Below are 23692 nucleotides of genomic sequence, written 5' to 3' on the forward strand. Positions count from 1 at the left end.
AAAAAAAAAAAAAAAGAAAGAAATCAATAAAAATAGTGAAATATGTCTGTATGAACCGATATGCCAGGTATCTGAGAAAGATTAAGTGAAAAAAAGTAAGTAAAACACAAATATAATTATTGGACTTATGTGACTATGTCATTTTTATAAATACAGTAACAATGATATAAGGATACAATGATATTATGAGGATACAAACCAAATGGATAACTTCTAAGAAGGGAAGTAGAAATTGGCAGCCCAGGGTAGAAATCAGAGACAATAGTGAGGAAAGAAACTGTGGGATTTTCAGGCTTTACTGAATATACTTCTCAGTAATCCAAATTTTTAACATTAAGAATGTATTCAGTGTCACCCTGCTAGCTCAACTGGTAGAACAGAGACTCAAGAATGTGTTCATACAGCAGCATAATTCATAAGAGCCAAAAGGTGGGAGCAATCCAAATGTCCATCAACTATTGAATATAGAAACAAAATGTAAATCCATAAACTAGAATATTATTTGACCATAAAAAGGAATGACGTATTGATACATGTTAAATGATATACTGATACATGAACCTTCAGAACATTATGCCACATGGAAGAAGCCAGTCACCAAAAAAAAAAACAAAAAAAAAAACCCATATTTTATGTGATTCCATTTATTTGAAATGTCCAAAGTGACTAATCTATAAATACAGAAAACAGATGAGTAGTTGTTTAAGGCTAGGGGAAAGGCAATGGAGTTCTGGGTTGTGCTAATTTAAGGAATGGCTGGATTCTTTCTGAGAAGAAAACGTTCTAAATTTGATTATGGTGATGGTTGCACAGCTCCATGAATATACTAAAAACCATTTAATTGCAAACTTTAAATGAGTTAGTTATATGATACATGAATGTCAATAAAACTGCTATAAAAATAATAATAATCCAACAATTTAAAAACTTAATCCCAAAGAGAAAGTAAAGATAAGAGAACAAGTGCTAAGAATGCAAAGAAAACTAGAACAGTGAAATTTAGAGTCCCAGTACAGGTACCACGCAAGCGTGGGACACAGAAATAAAATATTAGAACTTTGATTTCCATTTGATTTTTACATAAAAATAATAAAGAAATTACGTTGTACTAAAATGTATAATATGGTTGACTAGTTTTTTTACTCAGAGGATCACGTGTCCTATGAGGTTGAAGAGGCGTCCTGAAAAAAAAACAGAGTTCCACAGGCAGGCTGACCATGCGGTCTTTGTTTATTTTTTTCCTTCTCAGCATATTGCAATATTTGACTGGTTAGGTGAAGTTACAGATTAGACTATTTAGATTTAACAAAATACATCCCTTTTAAAATGAGTAAGAGGCTGCAAAAGTTCTGCAAATAAAACATTGCTTGAAGCTAATAATTAGATTTTGCACACAAATGAAAAACAAGAAATTGGAAGACCTTATCTATTATGATCTCTTCTGTGGATAACACAGAATAAATAACAACAAATATTTGTCACATGAATGAACAATATAAAAATCATGAAAAGCAAGAAGGAACACTAAGGAAATTCAGTAAACAATTCTTCACTTTTAGTACATGTACCTATACTTGTTACTACCATCCTCCCCCAAACAGGGTAAATATAGATATAAATGTTGATCTTTATTATTAAAATCATATAAAATGGAAACATATTAGGAATTTACACATGGATATGTTATATGTAAAAGACCAAACTACAGGCCAGGCTCAGTGACTCACACCTGTAATCCCAGCACTTTGGGAGGCCAAGACGGGCGGATCACCTGAGGTCCGGAGTTCAAGACCAGCCCGGCCAACATGTCAAAACCCATCTCTACTAAAAATACAAAAAATACCTGGGTGTGGTGGCGCCCACCTATAATTCCAGCTACTCAAGAGGCTGAGGCAAGAGAATGGCTTGAAACTAGGAGCGGAGATCATGCCACTGCACTGCAGCCCGGCAACAGAGCAAGACTTAAAAAGAAAAAAAAAAACAACTAAACTACAAGGGATCCGGTTATTTTCATGTAACAAATTTCTCATGAATCTTATTGGAAGCATGCCTTTAACAGTGTGTCTTAATTCATTCAGACATATAAAGGCAACAGTGCTATGCAAGATCCTCTTAAGTACATTAAAACATTCAAAGACATTGAGAAGTACTCCAAAGCTGTGCTGTACTTTGTAAGGAATTATGCTTCTTTCTGGCAACTAAAGACACACTGCTGGTTTAAGGATGACAGAATATCTTCAAGTTGTAGTAAAGTATAATATCAACTGACACATGGTGATAATAAACCACGAGGTAGGAAGAGCTTAAGGACTTAATGTCAGAGAAAAAAGGTAACAGAAAAAAAGCTAAAAACAGCAAAGGCAGAGAGAAGCCAACCTCAGGAAAGCCCTTGGCCAATGTAGCAGGTGAGAGATTTCATTTTATGAGATTTCAGCCCTATTAGTCAGAAAGAAGTATTTCTACAAAGTACCTGTAATTGAAAAGATCACTACACTACTAAACTATTAGTTACCCTGTAGCTAGGGACTGCCAGCAAATTAATTCCTGAGTGACAGTTGAGATTCTCGTGCTTTTTTTTTTTAAGGGGATGCAGAGACCAAGACAGTTTTTGTGGGTTTTTTTCAATGAATATTTAGAAAGAAGACTTTTAAAAAGCAGTATCAACTGGCATGTGAGGGGTTCAAAGTTGATTTGGGCATTTCTCCTTAAGTCCAGTAGAAAGAGTGCACTAATTACAGCAAGAAAAGGAAAAGAAAAATCTGCATGGATTAAGCAAAAAGCATACAACCCTTGGTAGCAGTCAAGGTGGAATGTGTTTGCGGCGTGATTTTTTTTTGCAAGCCCAGCTACGTGTCCTTATAGAATCCCAAGGGTTCTGCCTACTCCCTGGGACCAAAAGCAGCGCCCCAAGGGAGCAGCTAAATGCTGTGGACCCGATCTACACCTAGCTAACCCAGGAGATCCCAAAGCCCGGCGTCGCCTCTCCCCGACCTGGGATGTTCTGCCACCTGGACCCGACGCGTAGCTGGGCTTTCTGTAGCCATATTTCGCTAGATGCTTCTTTCTTCTTTAATTTGAAGTGGCTAAGCAAAGCTCCCAGAGCAATCACGAGACTTCGCTGACAGGAGCCGTTTTCTTCCGGGAGGTAACCAGCTCCTGCCCTGCGGAAATCCTGCAGCTTCGCTGAGGTGGCTGCTTCCAGTCGGCCCCGCCTCTGGCTCCTCCTCCCTCGACTCAGCCAGGGAGGGACTAGGCACACGCAGGAGCACCCAGCGCAGAGCACGTGCAAAGCTGACTAGTGAGATTTTCTTTTTGCGCCTTGTGGATGTCTGGGAACAGTGTCATAACCTGGCGCCTTGTAAACACCTTAGTTTCCGGTCTGTCTCGGGCAGCGTTGTTGGGGGTTTTTTTTGTTGTTTTTAAGTTATGGTTTTGGTGTTTATAGTCCAGCAGCTACTCCCCAAACAACACTAAAATGTTTAGCTATTGCTTCTTTTGTGGATTATTTCCAAATCAAGCAACATAAAATTGATGTATCACTTGATTTAAATAGATTTGCATTTATTTACAGGTTAGAGGCATTGGTGGGCCTTCCTAGAACACAGCAGTGAAAAGACAGAAATACGTGCCTTTTAATGTGCAACACCCCTTAGCATCTAGTTAAACCTCTTCATTTTTCACTTACCTCAAGAAATCCTGGATGCCCTATCTTAAAAAGTACATTATCCCCACTGCATCACTTACTTTTCCTTCCTTCATAGTTCTATTAGCTTATGTATTTATTGTCTATCTCACCACCTCCACCATCAATACCACTAGAAAGCAACTAAGGGCAAGCAGATTGGTTTTTAATGAATAGGTAAGATAAAGTGAATGAATGATGAAAGGTGAAGTGATGTGCCTAAGATCACAGCGATCATTGGGAGCAAAACTGAAATTAAAATTCAGATCTGTTAACTCTCAATCTAGTGCACTTTGCACCTCTGAAATGTTGAGATTAAACCCAAGTGAAGACAGCTAGCAGTACACCTATTCATTTCAAAGTTTCCTGATTGAGGAAGTTTGGGCCAACATGCTCCGCACACTAGGGGTAGTAGCATAACTTAGAGAGATTCGGCAAGTTGTATACATGAGTAAGTTGCTGCTCCAGAATTTCTATATACATATGCATACTTTGTCTCCATGTTTCCTTCCCCCTTTTGTATACAGGGTTTACAGTCACCCGCCACCACACCCAGCTATATTTTTGTATTTTTAGTAGTGACGGTTTCACCATGTTGGCCAGACTGGTCTCAAACTCTTGACCTCAGGTGACCCACCCATTCAGACCCCCAAAGTGCTGGGATAACAGGCGTGAGCCACTGCGCCTGGTCAAATGTTTAAATATTTTCACTATTAGATATGTCTAATAAGAACTAATGGAATATCTTCTTGAAATTGAAAAGGAAATACTATTTTTCTACCCCATAAGGATTGTTGGAAAGGTTTAAAGAGACAATAACATATGCAAAGTGCTTACTTAGTATGCCTAGTATAAGGAATATAGTATAAGAAAGTCATGTTAGTTTTGTATACCTTCCGTATACAGGAGGAAGGGGGAAGGAAACATGGAGACAAAGTCTGAATGGACAATAAAGCTTAGCCAAAGAGTAGCAGCTCCTTGGCACTCCTTTGGGTTATTACTGTAAATGATACATCAAAGAAACAAAGTTACTCTGGTCTCTGGGCTGCTTTTTCACTATTATTTCAGTCCCTCTTTATGATGTTCAAATGAATCAATTATATCTTCTTGTTTCTGAGGCCTAATAAATCCTAGTTTGATGTTCATTTTGGTTTAAGTTTGAGCAACAGGAGTCATCACTGTCACTTGTAAATAGTTTTAATAGGGAGATAACCTAAATTTAACAAAATGTAAAATGTTAAGGAACATCAGTAAATACAGAAAAGAGCAGAATCTTTTTTTTTTTTTTTAGACAGGAGTTTTGCCCTTTGTTGCCCAGGCTGGAGTGCAGTGGCGTGATCTTGGCTAACTGCAACCTCTGTCTCCCAGGTTCAAGCAATTCTCCTGTTTCAGCCTCCCAAGTAGCTGGGATTATAGGCACCCACCACCACACCCGGCTAATTTTTGTATTTTTAGTACAGATGAGGTTTTACCATGTTGGCCAGGCTGGTCTTAAACTCCTGATCTCAGGTGATCCTCCTGCCTCAGCTTCCCAAAATGCTGGGATTACAGGCCTGAGCCACTGCACTCAGCCTCTAATATATTGTTTTGCATTAGTTCAAAAATAACCAATTCTAAAGTTTTGAAATTTTTTTAGTAGTCCAAAATAAACTAATTTTATACAGGCCTCAGCCACCTGAGTAGCTGAGATTACAGGCGCCTACCACCATGCCCTGCTAATTTTTTTTTTTAGTAAAGATGGGGTTTCACCATGTTAGCAAGGCTGGTCTCGAACTCCTGACCTCAGGTAATCCACCCGCCTTGGCCTCCCACAGTGCTGGGATTACAGGCATGAGCCACCGCGCCCAGATGGAATTATTTTTTAAAGAATAAAATGTCAAAGATAATCTCTGCAGAATTGCTTAAAAATGCGTTATTTCTGCAATACTCTGAATGTATAACGGTAATGGCATGAGTCATGGTACACTGGTACATTCAACAAGGAATTATTACACAGCCACTAAAATAATTATTATCAGGAATATATTTTAAGACTGGACAATACGGTTCACACCTGTAATACCAATGCTTTGGAAGGTTGAGGTGGAAAGATTGCTTGAGGTCATGAATTCAAGACCAGCCTGGGCAACATGGTAAGACCCAATCTCTACAAAAAAAAAAAAAAAGTTTTAAATTTGTCAGGAATGGTGGCATGTACCTGTAGTCCCAGCCACTGAGCAGGCTGAGGTGGGAAGATCGCTTAAACCCAGGAGTTTGAGGCTGCAGTAAGCTATGATGGTACACTGTACTCCAGCCTGGGCGACATAGCAAGATCCGGTCTCTAAATATAAACAAATTAACAAACATTGACCTATCCTGCTACATAGATGCAAAAAGAATCCAAATCTATACCTATGCTTAACTGCATAACATTTGTGGATTCACGTGGACAGAAATGGAAGTTTACATGAAAAATGCTACCTGTTTGAAAAGCGGTTTTCCTCCTTTATTTCATTGTTTTCTTTATGTCAAATTCTGCCAATGATTTTGTGTAACAATAATGTGTGTGTTTTTTTAATGGTATGGGAAGAAGTTCTTTATCAGGTGACCCCGCATAACAGCTGCCCAACCACACAATGTAGACATGAATAAAGATGGCTCAGAAATAGAGTGTACTAGTATTAGTGACTCAACTAGTGACCATTAGGATAAAGGGAATAAAGTTTTGACTGATTTACAGTAGTTTTTAAATGCATTTTATATTGAGAAGTTATTTCATGTTTTCTTAAAACAACTATTGTATTGAACTAAAAATAAACTAGGTAGTTTGTTCACATAACAAATCTACATTCAAAAGCATGCTTACAAATTTTCCACTTAGTTCATTTTTCTGTTCTCAGCATTACTACAAATGCCTCATTCTGCCATCATGTTGAATTCTTAAGCATCTTCTATATCATTTTCAGGGGCATCTCTGGGAAGTAGTGATGCCTATCTTCCCTCAGAAATACACTGCTATCCCCAGTATAACCACAATTCACACATTTTCCCTTCTCTGAGGTGTGCCAATTTTTGGCACAATAGAAAAAACACACTAATAGGATTTGAAAAACTAAATTCTGGGCCTGGTTAGGTCATAAACTATAAAAACCTTAGGTCATATATTTTCCCCAGGTGCTTGTTTCTCCACTGCAAAAAATAACCCATATTTGCTTGGTCCTTTGTAGTCCTTTACTATTTCATTTATCTTCATGATAACCCTTAAATTTAAGTAAGGTAGCATTATGCTCTTTTTATAGAAGAAATTCCATCTCAAAGAAGATATAGTCTCCCAAAGATCCCACAAGTAGTAACATATTAGGCAGAGCTAAACTCACATACCTCACTCAAGATCCTAGTACTGGTACATGCTATGCTAAGTTTGCTAAAATTGATGAAGCAGCAATTTCTCAGGTCCCTTGTAATGATCCTGTTCTCTGCCTTTACTTGCTATTTTTTCTCTCTTCTCTCTAGTGTTAACATCCGAAACAATATATAATCACAAAATTTCATTTGCCGTGTTTTTTTGATTCAATTATTCTTTAAATTTTTCTATTTCCATGTTAAAAAAGTTTCCACTTCTGCCTGCCTCTCTGAAGGCCATGGGACTTACCTGTTTGTCAAAGCAGAAATTCCCAACATTTTGTAAACACAATTAATCACATTTTATAACTGTAAAGACAATCATTCCATACTTAAAACCAATTCAAAATAAAATAAATCCTCAATATTTCTTATTCCCAGGAGTAGTAATTTTAATTAGATTCTATTGATTCATTATTTTCTACTGTGCGTCTTTCTCTGAGAAACATTGTTTGTCTACCTTGCTATCCAGTCTCTTTTTGCTGACAAGAAAATGTCAGTCTTAAGAGTCAGGAAAGCTTCTACTTTCACTATCACATATGAAGAATGAACTAAACACTTAACTTGGAAAGTAAAACTTAAATGAGGGATTCAACACATTTCCCAAGGCATCATATGACCAATTGAAAAGTTGGTATGATGTGCCTAAAATAACAAATTAACTTTTACTTATAATAAAGTTACAGATGTGCTGATTAGTCATGCTGACATGTACATATGAAATATACCTAAACCAAATTAAAAGAAAACAAAATACATTCTATGGCAATCTTGAAAAGTCAGGGAGCTCAATAAATATTAAGAGTATGCTCTCACAATGAGAGCATTAAACACTTGGTAATTAACATAATTTAATATGAAAAAATGAGAAAACATACAGGATGAGGGATGAGGAGTACACATAGGAAATTTTTGTGATTTTCTTCATTTCGATTGTATTGTTTTCTTGTCTTCAAGAGGGAAGATTTGACTTCAACAAAACATTTAAAAAGGGAATTCACATCTTTCTGTTCTCAATGGTATTCTTGAGCTATTTTCTCAGCAGCCCATGTTCCTGGATAAAGTTTATGATTATTGAGAAGTGTCAATGCTTCTACCATGGAAATTATGCCTTTGGGGATGCTCTCAATATTTATCATATCAAAGTGATGACCTTTCGGCAAATCTGAATTCCTTTGGCTCTTGACATGTTTCAGCAGCTTTTACCAGCATGGAAGACACAGGATCTTTGAAATCAACATATACATCTCTTAGAAATGAAGAAATGATAGCAGCTTGTCATCTTTACGAGCAGTCTCTCCCTTAATTTCTGGATAGAGACTAATCTGCTCTCGCAGGAGGCTGTTGGTAGAGGGATGCCTGCAGGAGGAGAGGCCTTCATCTTGCGCATTTCCCGCTTTTCTCGGTTCTCTAGGTTGAAATTCCTGATCCTGCGAGTCACCGCAGCCCCCATCCCCCCATAACATGATACCCTCAGGTTCCCAGTAATGTATTTTTTAAAAACCAGTCGTTGTTACCTTAATTTGGTCCCAAGGGCTGTAAAGGTCAGTTTATAATTCGTTGAACAACTAAGATTTAAGGCAACTCAACTGATACCTGTATAACTAATTTGGGATATCCACAGAACCGTATTGTCTCCTACAAATATAACAAACATTAAGTGTAAATTGTGTTGCTGAAAAGTACTCCCAAGTATTTTAGGATAATCCACCGTAAGGTGTGAGCTAAATGCACACGCACGATGACAGCAGAAATAATACCTGTCATATAGGACGGGCATGTCAGCCTTTTCTCCGCGAAAGGCTTCTGGTCCTAAGCTGTCCCTTACTTTCATCGGAATGAGATGCTTCCAGAGTCCCAGGCAAGGGAGAACACTGCTCCCTTACTCAGGAGGCTGGAAATGGCTCGATGCGAGCGGTTTCTGACGCCCTTCAGCTGAGACCTGCAGCCCCTGACAATTTCCCAGTTGCTAGGTTTAGTTGCTAAGGCACCAATCGCTTCGCAGGAAAAGGTGGGTGGTGCAGTCCCTTTTGGAGTCGTACCGAATCCTCTAGATGTCGAGGTAATTGGTTCCGGCAGGAAACAGCTCCTCTAAGAGGAACGGGAAGGCGAAAGAAGCTGAGAGTGACGTCTTTGAGCCGCGGAGGATTGTGGGAGGAGGTTGTCTCCAATTTCTCCTCCCCCTCCCGGCCAAGATGTCTGACATGGAGGATGATTTCATGTGCGATGATGAGGAGGACTACGACCTGGTGAGGCACAGGGAACGAACTCTGGGGGTGGAGATGTGTCTAGTTTTCGAGGCGCCGGCCGAGGCGGCCGCGGCCTCTCCCCGTAAAGCATGTGCCGCTTCCAGCCTCTCTCAGTGCGGTGACAGGACTGGTTTACCTCCTCTCCGTTCCCGCACTGGGCCTGGGCCTTGCTTCTCCAGCATGGGGGAAGGGAGGGCAAAGAAGGCAGCGAAGGGGGTCCTGGGCTTTGCGCTCCAAGTCTGAGCGTCTTCTGCGTTTACACAGGATGCCCCTGGCCCCAGGCGTTCGGTTCTCTGTGTCTCCTGCCTCCCCACCGCGCGAGCCGCCTCGGTGACCATGCTGCGCTGTAGGCCCTGGCTTTGCTCCTTTGGGCCCAGCGTTCTGGGTCCCCACTTCTTCACACTCGAACTAAGCGGGTGCGAAATGCTAGGAGAAGTCTGAAAACTGGGCGGGGGTGGGGGGTGCCTACTGCTCCCAGGCCTGGCCGCGAAATGCAACTTGAGTCTCCTGGAGACACAGCTTTAAAAGCCTTGTCCAGGGTCAGTTTTGGTCTGAGGTATGTGTGTAGTGGAGAGTTCAAAGCAAGGATAACTGAAAAAAGGGTAGTTGAATTACTTGCTCAGTTCTTTATAAAGAAAAGCTGGGGAGGAGATTATGCTTGTTGTGTTTTTCGGGGATGGTTTGTAAGATAATTGAACCCATGGCTTTTCTCTTAGAAATTTCCTAGTGTACAAAGTTTAAAACAGTAACAGCATAGAAATAAATGAATTTCTCTGGCTGAGTGGAGATTTTCAAAGATTCAAGTCTTCATTTAGTAATGGATTTACAAGTTCGAATAACGTTTGCTATTAAAAAAACATCGTGTGGAAACTCAGAAAATTGTCTTGACCCAGAGTTAACGTCAGCTTGCTTTTTTTTCTTTATTTTAGAGGTGTTTCATATAGTTCTTTTATGTCATTTTAAGTGCCAAAGGTTGTCAAAATATTAATGTATTTTTTAAATTAGTCTGTAACTTCGTATGTATTTTTAATTCTTTTCATTTTAAAAGAAGGCACACTTTGCAAGCGGGAGACAAATTCTCGCTATTATTTAAAAGTCATAGTAGAGATTTTTACAATTTTTAAAAGTAAATGTAGTTTTCCTAATAGTTACGATTTCTGCCTTAAATTTTACTTTGTGCAAGCCAAGCCAGTTATAGGCAGTGACTTCAGTTCATTAAGAATATGTATTTATCCATTTTTACTTAAATTGTTTGTTAATATTACAGGTGTTTGTTATCAAAATATTTCTTTTAAATTTGCTTGTAATTTTTTAATTGATTCATAATATTTTGTATATATCTATGGGGTTTTTTTACTTGCATAGAATATGTAATGATCAGTCGGTGTTTAGAATATCCATCGCCTTGTGTTTTTATCATTTCTGTGTCTTGGGAATGTTTAAAGTCATCTCTTCTAGATATTTTGAAACATAAAATACATTTTTAACCATAGTCATCCTACTCTGCTATCAAACATTAGAACTTACTCCTTCTAGCCAACTATTGGTTTGCACACATTAACCAACTTCTCTCACTTGTGCACTGCTGTTTCCCCCCACATTTGTCCTATCATTCTATTTTCTACCACCATGAAATCAACTTCTTTTGCTCTCACATCTGAGTGAGACAGAACATGTGATATTTATCCTTCTGTGCTTGGCTTATTTCACTTAACCTAAATCTCCAGATCCATCCATGTTGCTGCAAATTGACAGAATTTTATAATTTTTTATAGCCAAATAGTATTCCATTATGTATATATATCACATTTTCTTCATTTATCCATTGATGGACCCTTAAGTTAATTCTCTGTCTTTGCTGTTATGAATAATACTGCAGTAAACATGGACTGCAGGTATCCCTTTGATATACTGATTTTCTTTCCTTTGGGTAAACCCAGTAGTGGGATTGCAGGATCTTTTGGTAGTGGTTCTAGTTTCTGAGAACCCTCCATACTGTTTTGTAGAATGGCTATGCTAATTTCCATCCCCATCAACAGTGTAGGAGAGTTCCATTTTCTCCACTTTCTTGCCAGCATTCTATTATTTTTTTATCTTTTTGATTAATAACCATTCTAATTGTGGTTTCGATTTGCATAGAGATAGGATTTTGCTGTGTTACACAGACTGGGCCCAAACTCCTGGGCCCAATCAGTCATCCTGCCTCAGCCTCCTAAGTAGCTGAGACTACTGGCACGTGCCACCATGCCCAGCTGTATGTCATCTCCTGAGAAATTGCATTTGTATTATTAGTTTGTGTTTGGAAATATTTCTGCTTATCTCTTTCCTAAGCAGTTGTCTGTTGGATGCATAACTTATTAGCACTGTGATTCAGTTGAAGATCATCTTTGAGAATGTAGTGTAGTAATGGCAGTGAGAATCTTCATTCCATGAAGCACCTGATTAACTTTGCAAGATTTTTTATTAGGCATATAATGTTTTAACTTGGCCATGTTTTCTCAGCCTTTTAGGGGCTACACTACGTGAGCAATATAATAAAGTTGAATATATAATTGCTTTACTTTTTTTTTTTTTTTTTTTTTGGAGACAAGAGTCTCACTCTGTTGCCCAGGCAGAGTGCAGTGGCACAATCTCCCCTCACTGCAACCTCCACCTCCCGAGTTCAAGTGATTGCCCTGCCTCAGCCTCCAGACTAGCTGAGATTACAGGTGCCTGCCACTACACCTGGCTAATTTTTTTTTTTTTTTTTCCTTAAGTGAGACAAGGTTTTATCATATTGACCAGGCTGGTCTCGAACTCCTGACATTGTGATCCACCTGCCTTGGCCTCCCAAAGTGCTGGGACTACAGGCATGAGCCACCACGCCCAGCAATTTTTTGTATTTTTATTAGAGGCAAGATTTCACCATGTTGGTGATGCTGTGACCATGTTTTCACAGTGAACTTCCCACTTCTGACTTCAAGTGATCTGCCCACCTCGGCCTCCCAGACTGCTGGGATTACAGGTGTTAGTCACCGCGCCTGGCCTTGTTTTAACTTGTTTATTTCTTAAAGTAAGATTTTGTACTACTGCATAATGAAATGAAATGTTGGAGTTTTCTGTTGGGCATTTTTGTTTTTCTTTCCCTAGTATTAAATAGCTCTTCCTCCCCTCTTCTGTCTTTCATCAGGTATCTATCCGGTGTCTAATTGTAAAATTATTTATGCTCCATTTACTAACAGTTAAAACTTTTGGTGGTATAAAATATATTTAGTAATTTGTTTTTCGTTTCCTTAAATCATATATTATTGGAAAAAAAAAGATTAAGAGGCAGGTTCCCATTTCATGCTTACATTTTGCCAAAAGAGGTTTTCTTTTTTTAAAAATAGTAATTTTGTCTGGTATTCCTCCTCCCCCTTTCTTAGTAATTTGAAAGTCTTCAGGTATTTGTTTGTTGGAAAATTGGTCATCACCTCCTTTTAGTTAAAGTATTAACTAAGAGCTATGAGTTTTTTGACTACAATGATACTCAGCATATCTTTACTGGTTGTCCATCGATACGTTTTAACACCCTAAATCACTTTTTGTTCCTGCCCAATCTGGTGGAAATAGGTAGTTAGGATACCCCCTGAAAAATTAAGTCTGTTTCTAAAACTGTACTGTTTTTACCCAGGAAAGTAAATAATGATCTCTGCCTAAGAAGGATCTAAAATAAAAGAAAATAAACTTAGGTATTTTTAAGAAAAAAAAGAAGAAGAAATGAATGTAAAAGAAATTCAGCATACATGTATGGTCATGTATGTTCTAAGATCTGTTTGATTTTTGTTAGAGATAGAGGCATTTCTAAACATAATCTGTGGTAGGAGATGGTGCTTGTAAATGACATTTAATGCATTGCTAATTTTACAGGTTTATAGGTTATTTGCCGCTCCAGTAATATTAAATAATAACCATAGTGCCATTCATTAAGTTGGTAAGGCCATTGATAAGCTGTTTTAATTCCACCGTTCAATTGTTCTACCATGAAATTTCTAATAATTTTTTTAGAAAGGATTTAAGACAAATTGACTTTATATCAAAAATTATTCTTTAGTAAGTTCTGTTATAGGTAGGGTATTAAATATTTGAATATGATTATTTAAATGTATTACAAAGAAAACATTGTCTAAAAATTAGAATAATTCCATTTGGTTAAATATATTACCATCTGTGAGCCTCATTATATTCCCCTAGTCAAGCTCATAATTGGGATTATTGAATAAATGTTTACTAGTATTGTTTTTCTTAATATTTAGCAGTTTTTTTTTTTTTAACTTTTAGGTTCAAGGGTACATGTGCAGCTTAGTTATATAGGTAAGCTCATGTTACATCGGTTTATTATACAGATTATTTCATCAACCAGGTACAAAGCCTAGTACTCAATAGTTATTTTTTCCGCACCTCTCTATTCTCCCACCCTTTACCGTCAAGTAGGCCCTAGTGTCTCTTGCCTTTGTGTTAATAAGTTCTCATTATTTAGCTCCCATTTATAAGTGAGAACATGCAATATTTGGTTTTCTTCTTCTGCATTAGTTTGCTAGGAATAATGGCCTCCAGCTCCACCCATCTTCCTGTGATTTTGTTTATGGTGTAGCAGTTTTAATGCTCTACATTTTTACTTTGTCTGTTTTTGTGTGTGTAGTAGGGAGGAAAATGAGTCTTAGCTACAGGATGTCTTACAGGCCCTCGAATTTGTCACACTTTTAATAAAATCAGTAGAAAGATGATGGTCAATTGCGAGTGCTGTGTACATAGTGAACATATATCTACTATAAATGTTAAGTTCAAAAAATATCAAAGACAGTATAATCCATATTATTCAAATTTTGTTAGGTGGGAAAAATATAGAAAAATGTCTGGAAGTAAATTATCAATGGTTTAAAATTTTTTTTTTGGAGACAGTCTCACTCTGTTTTCCAGGCTAGAGTGCAGTGATGAAATCTCAGCTCACCGCAACCTCCACCTCCCTGGTTCAAGCAATTCTCGTGCCTGAGCCTCCCAAATGGCTGGGATTACAAGCCCGAACCACTACACCCGGCTAATTTTTGTATTTTTAGTAGAAACGGGGTTTCACCATGTTGGCCAGGTTGGTCTTGAACTCCTCACTTCAGATGATCTGCCCCACTCAGCCTTCCAAAGTGCTGGGATTACAGGCGTGAGCCACCACCCCTGGCCAGTTTTAGGTTTTTTTTTTTTATTATTATTTGTTTTTGTCTTGAAGACTTTTCACAGTGAACCTATATTGCTTTTATTGATGGAGGTGGGCAGGTTGCAGGATGCAAATGATGAACAAATATGTTACTTTAAAGGCCAGACAGTGACTCTGTCGCTACATTTTTTAAATAGAAAATACATGCACATGGTTCAAAACCAGAAAATATAAAAATATATACATCAAAGTTTTCTCCTCCGTTTTGTTCCTTATCTGTCCAGCTTCTATTCTTCTTGGTAGACAACCAAATATACATTCTTAGCCATCCTCTTTTTTTTTTTTTTTTAACATTGATATAGCATATTGTAAATCCTGTTCTTTGCTTTTTATCTGAGAAATTATTCCGTATATGTATGCTGGAGCTTCCTTATTTTTTATGGCTGCCTTGATTGTATGGATGTACCATCCTCTATTTGAACAGTTCTCTATTGATAAGAATTTGACTTGTTTTCAACATTTTTAAAAAACAATGTGCAGCTTATTTTAAAAAAAATTTGGCTGTAGCTAGAGTTTTTTCCTTTTTTTAGATGTAGTTGAAAATTAAGAATCAGGTTTGATAAATAAGTGTGGCCATTCAACTGGATGCTGTTGTTTCAGGGTAGAAACACACAACTCCAGTGAAGTTGGGTTTTTTGAGTATTTCAGAAGCATTGCTGTAATCCACGTCAGTATTATTGGAATAATTTTACTGTACCTTAAAGCTACTACTTCAAAGAAAAATATGATTTGAAATATAAGTTGGCAACTTTTCACAATGGCCTGTTGTATTACCTCATAAATGTACCTTGTATAATGCACTTGGAGAGGTTCTAACAAGAATAGCTAAAACAATGGGACACAACTTTTACATGCTAAGGATAAAATAAAGTTATATAAATTTAATAATAAACTTAATGATTAATAATAAGCATAAGTACATTTAATAAAAAATAAAGACGTTTCACTGGTAACTTAAATCTGCAAACTATGGGTATCCAACAAAGTGAATTTGTAGTTGTATATTATATCCCAAAATTAACAACATATGGACCTCCGTGGGAATTAGAAACTTCCTACAAGATTCAGCCCCCAAATTTGACACAAGAAAAACTAAAGCATAGAGATTGAGGGACTTAACTAAGTTTATAGGACAAATTTGTGAGAGAGTCAGAACTGGAGCTCAGGTTTTATAGTAACTCTTTTAGGGTGCTGAAACAAATATGACTTTTATGATAGCTCTCCTTGGGAAATTTAATTTGAACACTAAAAATTTAGGACAGTTTTGTTGTTTGTTTGTTTGTTTGTTTGTTTGTTTTTGATGGAGTTTCGCTCTTTTTGCCCAGGCTGGAGTGCAATGGCGTGATCTTGGCTCACCTCAACCTCTGCCTCCTGGGTTCAAGCAATTCTCCGACCTCAACCTCTTGAGTAGCTGGGATTACAGGCATGTGCCACCACGCCTGGCTAATTTTTTGTATTTTTGAAGAGACGGGGTTTCACCACGTTGCCCAGGCTGGTCTTGAACTCCCGACCTCAGGTGATCCACCTACCTCAGTCTCCCAGAGTACTGGGATTACAGGTGTGAGCCACCGTACCAGCCGGTCAACAGTTTTTTGTTTTTTTTTTTTTAAATACTAATTTACTCCATAAATAACAAATCAGCACCCATTAACTTGTGTGATTTTTTTTTTTAAATGGATAACTTTATCAGTAGCTAAACCATAAATGGCTACCTAGGACTTGAATTGCATCTGGTTTTTAAGGATAATGAAATACTGCCCTATGTCTCTTATTGTGTCCAGCATCTGATAGTTAGACCAGGCTCAGAAAGCATTGTTAATGGTGAGTCTTGTTTTTCTAAAGTATGTTTCTTAGGACTTCTATTGGCAATAGATACAAGAGTAAGTAAATGAGCTATGGAACTGATCCCGTTAAGTAGCTACATTCCAGATGTAGTCAAAATTGACCCTGGCTCCTCTATGTTGTGTTATTTTGGAATGTCAAACCATCTTTTATTTTAATTAACCAAACACTTACTAAGTGTTTATATCCCAGGCTCTCAGAATACACAGATGAATAAGAAAATTCCTGCTTCTGAGAAATTCACAGTTTGGCCTGTTTTAACATATGAAGCTCTATGTTAGAGAGATGCATGTCATATGGAAGCATGACTGAGAAGAAAAATTTAGTTTGCTAAGAAGAATGATGCTAAGATGAGTTGATAAACACATTTCCCAGCAGTATTAGGGCAGGGGAGTATCATAGGAGAAAAGCAGAAAGGTTGTTAGGAGGGAAGATGGTTTAGAATTCTAGCCAAAAAAGGAGTTTATGCCAAAGCAGAGATTTAAAACTGTGTGGCATGTTTGAGGAAGAGTAGATTTTGGTCGTGTGGATGGATCACAGATTACTTTGGGGAAATATCAGGACATGAGTTATATAAGCAGATTGGAACTATTATTGAAGTTTAGGGTTTTATTTTTGTAAACAGTTTTATAACTGTTCATGTAAAACAAGTGGTTTTTCATTTATTGCTTAAACTCTTCATTTGTTTTTAAAGCATTCTTTATATACTAATTGAAATTTCACTTTCTCTTCTGTTAAAAAAACATTTAAACTTTAACAAATTATTATCTCTTATTCATTTGACATAACTAAATTCAGTTTAGCAATACTTAATCAGTACTTCTAGATTCCCTGTTGTGATTAATGGCATCATATGTTACCAAGTTCTGATAGTCATTATGGGTAATTTTATTTTCCTTTGTCTTGTGCCCATATGGGCACTTTTATTTTACATCTTTAACACTGTTTAACATCTTCTATGTTTATTCTATTATTTATTGCATCCCCTACTTTTTCTCCTCGTTCTGCTTCTTGGGATCAGGGCTTCACATCTCCTGGCTAGACTTTGAAAATTATCCAGTGGGCTACCTCATTGCTACCAGAGTACTCTTCCAGAAACACATCTGATTATTTCCTTGTAAAATCTTTTAGAGACTCTCTATTGGGTCTCAATCATTGCTTGACTTCTGTTGTCCTGTTCCTCCATTCAATACCAGCTCATCTTTCTTTCATCAACCAATACATAACATCCTGTGCTTTAGCCCAAACTGTTCATACTGTTTCAAGCTTTCTTGGTTTTGCAGGTTAATTGCTTTATTTCAGCTGCCCTTCCTCATTGCTGGTCATTCCTGTTGATACTTTTATACCTGACTCAGATATCTTTTTCCTTCCTCTAACTTAGTAGTTTTCGAGATGCCAGTAGACTTAGTATGTGTATCTATTATGCTAGGAAGCTCCAAAACTCTAGTCCTACTTGTCATGTATATCTTTCAGCTTCTACTTTCCACTTCTCAAAACCTGACCAGTGTTTTTTCTAAGCTGTTTTGAGCCAAGAAACCGAAAATAAATTGACTCTAAATTTTTACTTTGTGATAAATGTAAATCAGAAATATTTTTCATTTTGCTTCCAGGTTCAAGTCTGCATTCTGAAGGTTTGGGTTGCAAAAAAGTAGTTTTCTAGTTCAGGGAGCTATTCCTATCTTACTCAACAGTTTTAAGTTAATCTATGATAAATTGTATATTATATGGTAAATCTGTTTATGTTTGTTCCGACTTAACAAAACAATTAGAAAAGAACCGATTTCCAGAGGCATAGAGCAGGGTTTTTGTTTGTTTGTTTTTGAGACAAGAGTTTTGCTCTCCTTGCCCAGGCTGGTGTGCAATGGCTTGATCTCGGCTCACTGCAACCTCTGCCTCCCGGGTTCAAGCGATTTTCCTGCCTCAGCCTCCTGAGTAGCTGTGATTACAGTTGCCTACCACCATGCCCGGCTAATTTTTTGTATTTTTAGTAGAGACGGGATTTCACTATGTTGGTCTGGCTGGTCTCGATCAAACTCCTGACCTCAAGGCGATCTTCCCATCTCTGCCTCCCAAAGTGCTGTGATTAGAGGCATGAGCCACCGCTCTAGACTTAGAGTAGGTTTTATAGCTGTGATTCTTTACTCCAAGTCTTCCCTAAAGAATGCCCTTAAGGCTTAGATCTGAAATGATATACAGCAGTTAACCAGATGGAGAGAGGTAGAGGTGGAAAGAGATAGGAATAGCACATAAAAGTAGGAGAATTTGGCCACTTGTTAAGACCCCAGGGTGATTACAGCAAAATGAATGAGGGAGAACTTGATAGGAGATAAGGTTGTACACAGGAATCAAGTTTTGATGATTTTGCTCTTGATTTTAAGAGGAGAGGGAACCACTTTTGAAGAAAAAGATTAAGATAATTTACATTTTGTGAAAATTATTTTCCTTGCTTAATGAACCATGAGGATATGAGAAGGCTGTTAAGTTTGTGGAGAGATGAAACTAGTTTGATAGGGCAGGGTGGTAGCAGGCAAGGGAGTGGATAGATTTGAGATTTATTTTGAAGGTAGAATCAGTAAGGATTTTTATGTTCTTTGTTTATGTCCTTTCATTGTTTATGCTGTTACTACATGTACTATTCTCTTTATCCTCTCCCATTTTGTCTAGCGGGCAAACTTCCATTTATCTTTCAAAACCCGGCTTTGAAGGCATCACTGTCACAGCATCATTCTGTGTATTGTTGGCTTGTTCATTCTTTATTAATTTCTATTTTTTTAAGCATGATCAGTTTCTTTGTAGATAAGCCTAGATTGCAAGGGTTAAGAAGTCAATGAATAATTATGAAACTTATTTACTACCTAGTTTCATTTTGTCCCTAAAAGAATTGTTCCAAGTGATTTTCATATGTTAAACATAACGGAATTCCAGATCTTAAATCTGGAAAACTGAGTGACAGTCTCATGTTCTCACATAAGGGAGGAAGGAATTATCCTCCAGAGGGGGAACATTACAAAGCCACTCTTGAGAGTATTGAAAACTTCATCTTGTGTTAATGTATTTTTGAGCTTTCAAGAAACTTGTTGTACACAGCATACCTTTCTCCATTCCTATACTTTTATGGGACTGTAACAAATGTTTTTTTGAGATCGAGTCTCCCTTTATTGCCCAGACTGGAGTACAGTGGCGAATCTCTGCTCACTGCAACCTCCCCCTCCTGGGTTCAGGCAATTCTTTTGCCACAGCCTCCCGAGTAGCTAGCTGGGACTACAGGCATGTGCCACCATGCCTGGCTATTTTTTTTTGTATTTTTAGTAGAGACGGAGTTTCACCATATTGGCCAGGGTGGTCTTGAATTCCTGACCTCGTGATCCAACCACCTCGGCCTCCCAAAGTGCTGGGATTACTGGCGTGAGTCATTGCAGCTGGCCTGTAAGAGTTTTTTTATAAAGAAATGTGTTACCTGTATTTGGATTTAGAAATAATGTAATACTATTCTTGTCTTTTTGTGTTTACTTCCAGGTAGTAATCTTAATTTGATATAAACCTGCCCTTTGTAATGACTTATTACTGAGAAGGACATACTCCGTATCTTATGACTCATAAAGTAATAATTGCCATTATACCAGTCCATGTGTATTTTGTAATCCTCATTATTAGATTGAATATCCCGGAACTGTATAAAACTCTTATTTACGCTGCTCCACAAAAACGATTGTTTTATTCCAGTTTTCCCTTCTGCCTTGTTTTTTCCCACTAAGAATTGAACTCATGTAATGGAACGTCTCATAAAATTATAAAAATCCATTTTGTTTTATCTATTTTGATTTGTTACGAAGCTGATTAAGTTACATTAGCATAAATAGCTGTTTTATAGTCCACATAAGGCAAATATTCTTATTAACATAATTACATTTAACGCTAGATGACTGTGGAATGTGTAGATTACCATCCTAGCTAGTTTTAGACCATGTTAGAATAATGAAATTTAGACTTGGGGAGTAGAAAAAAATTAGATTACAGAACCAAAGATTAAGAATTAGAACACATCTACATTAGGTTTCCCTCAGATTTCATGACTAACAAAAGCTTAGCCACTACAGAATTGGGATCATTAACCAATATTAGATGTTTGCATTCTTCTTTTATGTCGATTCTATAGAAATTTTAGCTTTTTTCTGAAAGAAAGAAATGGTTATATTCGGCCATACACTTGCTTTTGACTCCTCCCTCCTCCTTTCTCCAACCCCTGGTTTTATATAACAGTTGAATGTCAGTGACGTTTTACCTGTGTATTCAGAGTTTTGTCTTGTATAAATATGTGGTTTTTCTCTTAACGCATTAACTTTTTACATTGCTGTGTGTGGGTTTCTTTTTTATTGTTTCCTTTTAATTTTTCCTTCTTTCCAATATACAGGAATACTCTGAAGATAGTAACTCCGAGCCAAATGTGGATTTAGAAAATCAATACTATAATTCCAAAGCATTAAAAGAAGATGACCCAAAAGCAGCATTAAGCAGTTTCCAAAAGGTTTATATTCTTTTCCAATTGATTCTGTGTGTTAATTTTTTAAAATTATGTGTTAAATAAGTCCCAGGTGATTTTATGTCAGAAATGTGTTTTGAATACTTAATTATCCTATAAGGTAAGTTAGCATTAAGCAGCACAAGCAAATATTTCAAAAGCGTTACCCTGTTGTTTTTTCCAATCAAGCTATCTATGGAGCAGGGCCATTGTCCTGAAAAACTAGGACAGTTCTGGCAGAAGAACCATCAACATGATGGTCAATAGATACTCACTGCAATCTTATTTTTTGAAGAGTAAATCAAACAATTGTGGTTTCATTATTAAAAATAGCTTGATATCTTGACTTACTGATACACTTATGGATTATTTTTACCATTGGTTGGTTATTCAAGGGGAAAAAATATTTCAGGAACTGTATAATAATCAAGAAGTAGCTCTTAATTTTCCTGATGAAGGAACTTTAAGCTTGCTTATCTTCAAACATCTTACGACTTGTTTTTTTTTTTTTTTTTTTTTTTTTTTTTAAGACTTAAAAGTGACCGTGAGAAATGGAGGAATCCTTGGGGAAATGTTTTTTATTCATATAGTGTAAAATTAATTAAATACTTACACATTGGCCATCATTAGAAAATAACATATTACTATTAAGATAAACTAAAAATTTCTTCCTTTTCTTAGGTTTTGGAACTTGAAGGTGAAAAAGGAGAATGGGGATTTAAAGCACTGAAACAAATGATTAAGATTAACTTCAAGTTGGTAAGATATGTTTTGAGGGGAATTAAACTAATTAAATTCTATAGGTAAAAACATCATGACAAACTACTGTTACATCTACTTCTCTAAAGTAATTCTTTGGATTTGTTTTTATATTTAGTCTGCTTTGCATTTAGGACTGTAGTAATAGTAAGTTTAAAAAAAAGGTTCTACATAGGATACAGAAGTTTTCTATTTAAGAAAATTTATTCTTTTAGATGCATGGACAGTATTTGGCTGCATTATTAATAGATTGACTTTTTCACAAAGGATTAGTATTTACTTTGGAGTTTTAAAATGCTCCTGTTTATTATAAAGAGTTTCTCTTCCATTGACTAGGGCCAAAAACATTAGCATTATGCTTAAGTCTTCTCTTTGCCTCGTACCCCACAAATAATCCATTGGCAAATCCACATGGCTTTATATCCAGTATGAATGCTGCTTACCATTTCTACCTCTTCTACCCTACTCCAAGGCACCATTATTTCTTACCTAGACTATTGCAATAGCCTCTTAACTGGTCTCCCTACTTTCATCCTTACCCTGCTACAGTCTGTTCTCCACAAGTAGCATAGTGATCCTTTTAAAAAGTTAGATTATGTCATTCCTTTGCTCCATATAATAGTCCCCAACTCCCTCAGTAAAATCCAAAATCCTTACCATGACCTGTAAGTCTTTATGTAAGCGCATTCTTTGCTGCTGTTCTTGTTTATTTGCTCCATCACTGGCCTGATCTCTGTTCCTCAAGTCATCCCAAACACAACCCTGTGTAAAGGCTTGCACCTGCTGTTTCCTCTGCCTCAGCAGCTCCTCTCTCATATAACCATATGGGGTTTTTTTCTTCATTTGATTCAGGTCTCTGCTCAAATGGCACCACAAACTGGGATGGCCTTCCCATGACTACCCGATATAAAATAGTGTTCTTCCCATCATCACTGAAATTTCTTCTTTGCTCTTTTCCTTCTTTTCATTTTGGTCTATTATTTATTGCCCATCTTCACGCCTCCCCTCCCCCCAAGTAAGTTGTAAGCTCCATGAGAGCAGGACTTTGTTTTATTCACTGTTACATTCTTAGAACCTATATTGATGGCTGTCATTTGGTTGGTGCTCAAATAGTTTGTTGAACGAACTCATAACGTGTTCCAGAGAAACTGGAATTAGGACATTATACTCATAAAATGTCATTCCTCAGTTTCTTTAAACTAGTAAAGAATACAGGGTAGAAGTGGAAGGAAAAAGAGTCAGGAGATGATAGGACTAGGTACAAAAATGAATCTTAGATCACTAAAGGAGAAGAACTTTTGAGAGAAAGATAAACTTGAAGCTCAGATTAGCAGGGAGTGAAGCTGTTGTAGAAGAATAACTGATATGTTACCACTTTCTTTTTGTCCTGTTTTTGTATTTCCCATATGATATGCCTCCTCTTTCTCCCCGTTAGCTTCTCTATCCCATGTCACTAGTACTTGTATCCAGGTAACTTCTACTAATCTTGTACCTCCTCTTTTTGAGGTACTCTCACTCTGATATTGTTTCTCTCGCCTTTAATAGGGGCACTCCATGGCATCTACAGAAGCTGTTCACAAAATGTTTTAGTTCATTTATTCCCCAAAATATATCAGAACAATTCAAAACATGTTAAATGTTATTAAGTATATTGTATATTAAATCTAGTTAGAGAATGAAAATTGTCCAGATTGCATTTACCCTTTGTACTTCTACTGCTCTAATACTTTCAAAACATTTCTGTGTTGCCCAGAGCCCCTGTGCTTTCTTTCCATTTTTTGTTTGCAAAAATAATAAACACAAACATTTACTGTATTCAAATTAATGACTTACATGGCTGTGGAAGAAGCACCAAGTGTTTCAAGGGACAGAAATTTTTGATTAAACAACTATCGTGACATTAGGGGCTGAATGTTTAACTCTTCGGTTCTGTGATTTGAGAAAATACCAAGAGTCCCTATAGAACTCTGCTATTGGCCAGGCACGGTGGCTCAAGCCTGTAATCCCAGCACTTTGGGAGGCCGAGGCGGGTG

At 37.2% G+C, this 23692-nt stretch overlaps 2 protein-coding genes and 1 pseudogene across 6 annotated transcripts in view; 1 reads left to right on the top strand and 2 right to left on the bottom strand.

Moving 5' to 3' along the window:
• The window catches only part of GALK2 (galactokinase 2), a 108340-nt gene extending 99268 nt beyond the window's left edge, over positions 1–9072 (bottom strand). The window contains exon 1 of one of the 3 annotated variants that reach the window (XM_017543769.2): positions 8824–9070. In XM_017543769.2, the coding sequence (XP_017399258.1) occupies positions 8824–8897 (74 nt within the window). In that variant the 5' untranslated portion in view covers positions 8898–9070. Of the gene's footprint in view, positions 1–2991; positions 3213–8823 lie in introns of those variants that run through there. The other 2 variants (XM_017543776.2, XM_037744992.1) reach the window with 2 other exon arrangements.
• On the bottom strand, positions 6231–8915 carry LOC108314808 (annotated as a pseudogene). Its single transcript, XR_001829668.2, has 2 exons — positions 8824–8915; positions 6231–8701 (listed from the first exon to the last, which is right to left on the bottom strand). The product of XR_001829668.2 is annotated as an NADH dehydrogenase [ubiquinone] 1 alpha subcomplex assembly factor 4-like (transcript).
• A 100-nt stretch (positions 9073–9172) lies between the features above and the next one.
• Positions 9173–23692, top strand: part of COPS2 (COP9 signalosome subunit 2) — a 33874-nt gene continuing 19354 nt past the window's right edge. For both annotated transcript variants that reach the window (XM_017543782.2, XM_017543786.2), the window contains exons 1-3: positions 9173–9312; positions 20793–20906; positions 21582–21659. In XM_017543782.2, the coding sequence (XP_017399271.1) occupies positions 9259–9312; positions 20793–20906; positions 21582–21659 (246 nt within the window). In that variant the 5' untranslated portion in view covers positions 9173–9258. The remainder of the gene's footprint in view (positions 9313–20792; positions 20907–21581; positions 21660–23692) is intronic.

Source organism: Cebus imitator, unplaced genomic scaffold (assembly GCF_001604975.1).
Source record: "Cebus imitator isolate Cc_AM_T3 unplaced genomic scaffold, Cebus_imitator-1.0 Scaffold9, whole genome shotgun sequence".
NCBI classification, from domain to species: domain Eukaryota; kingdom Metazoa; phylum Chordata; class Mammalia; order Primates; family Cebidae; genus Cebus; species Cebus imitator.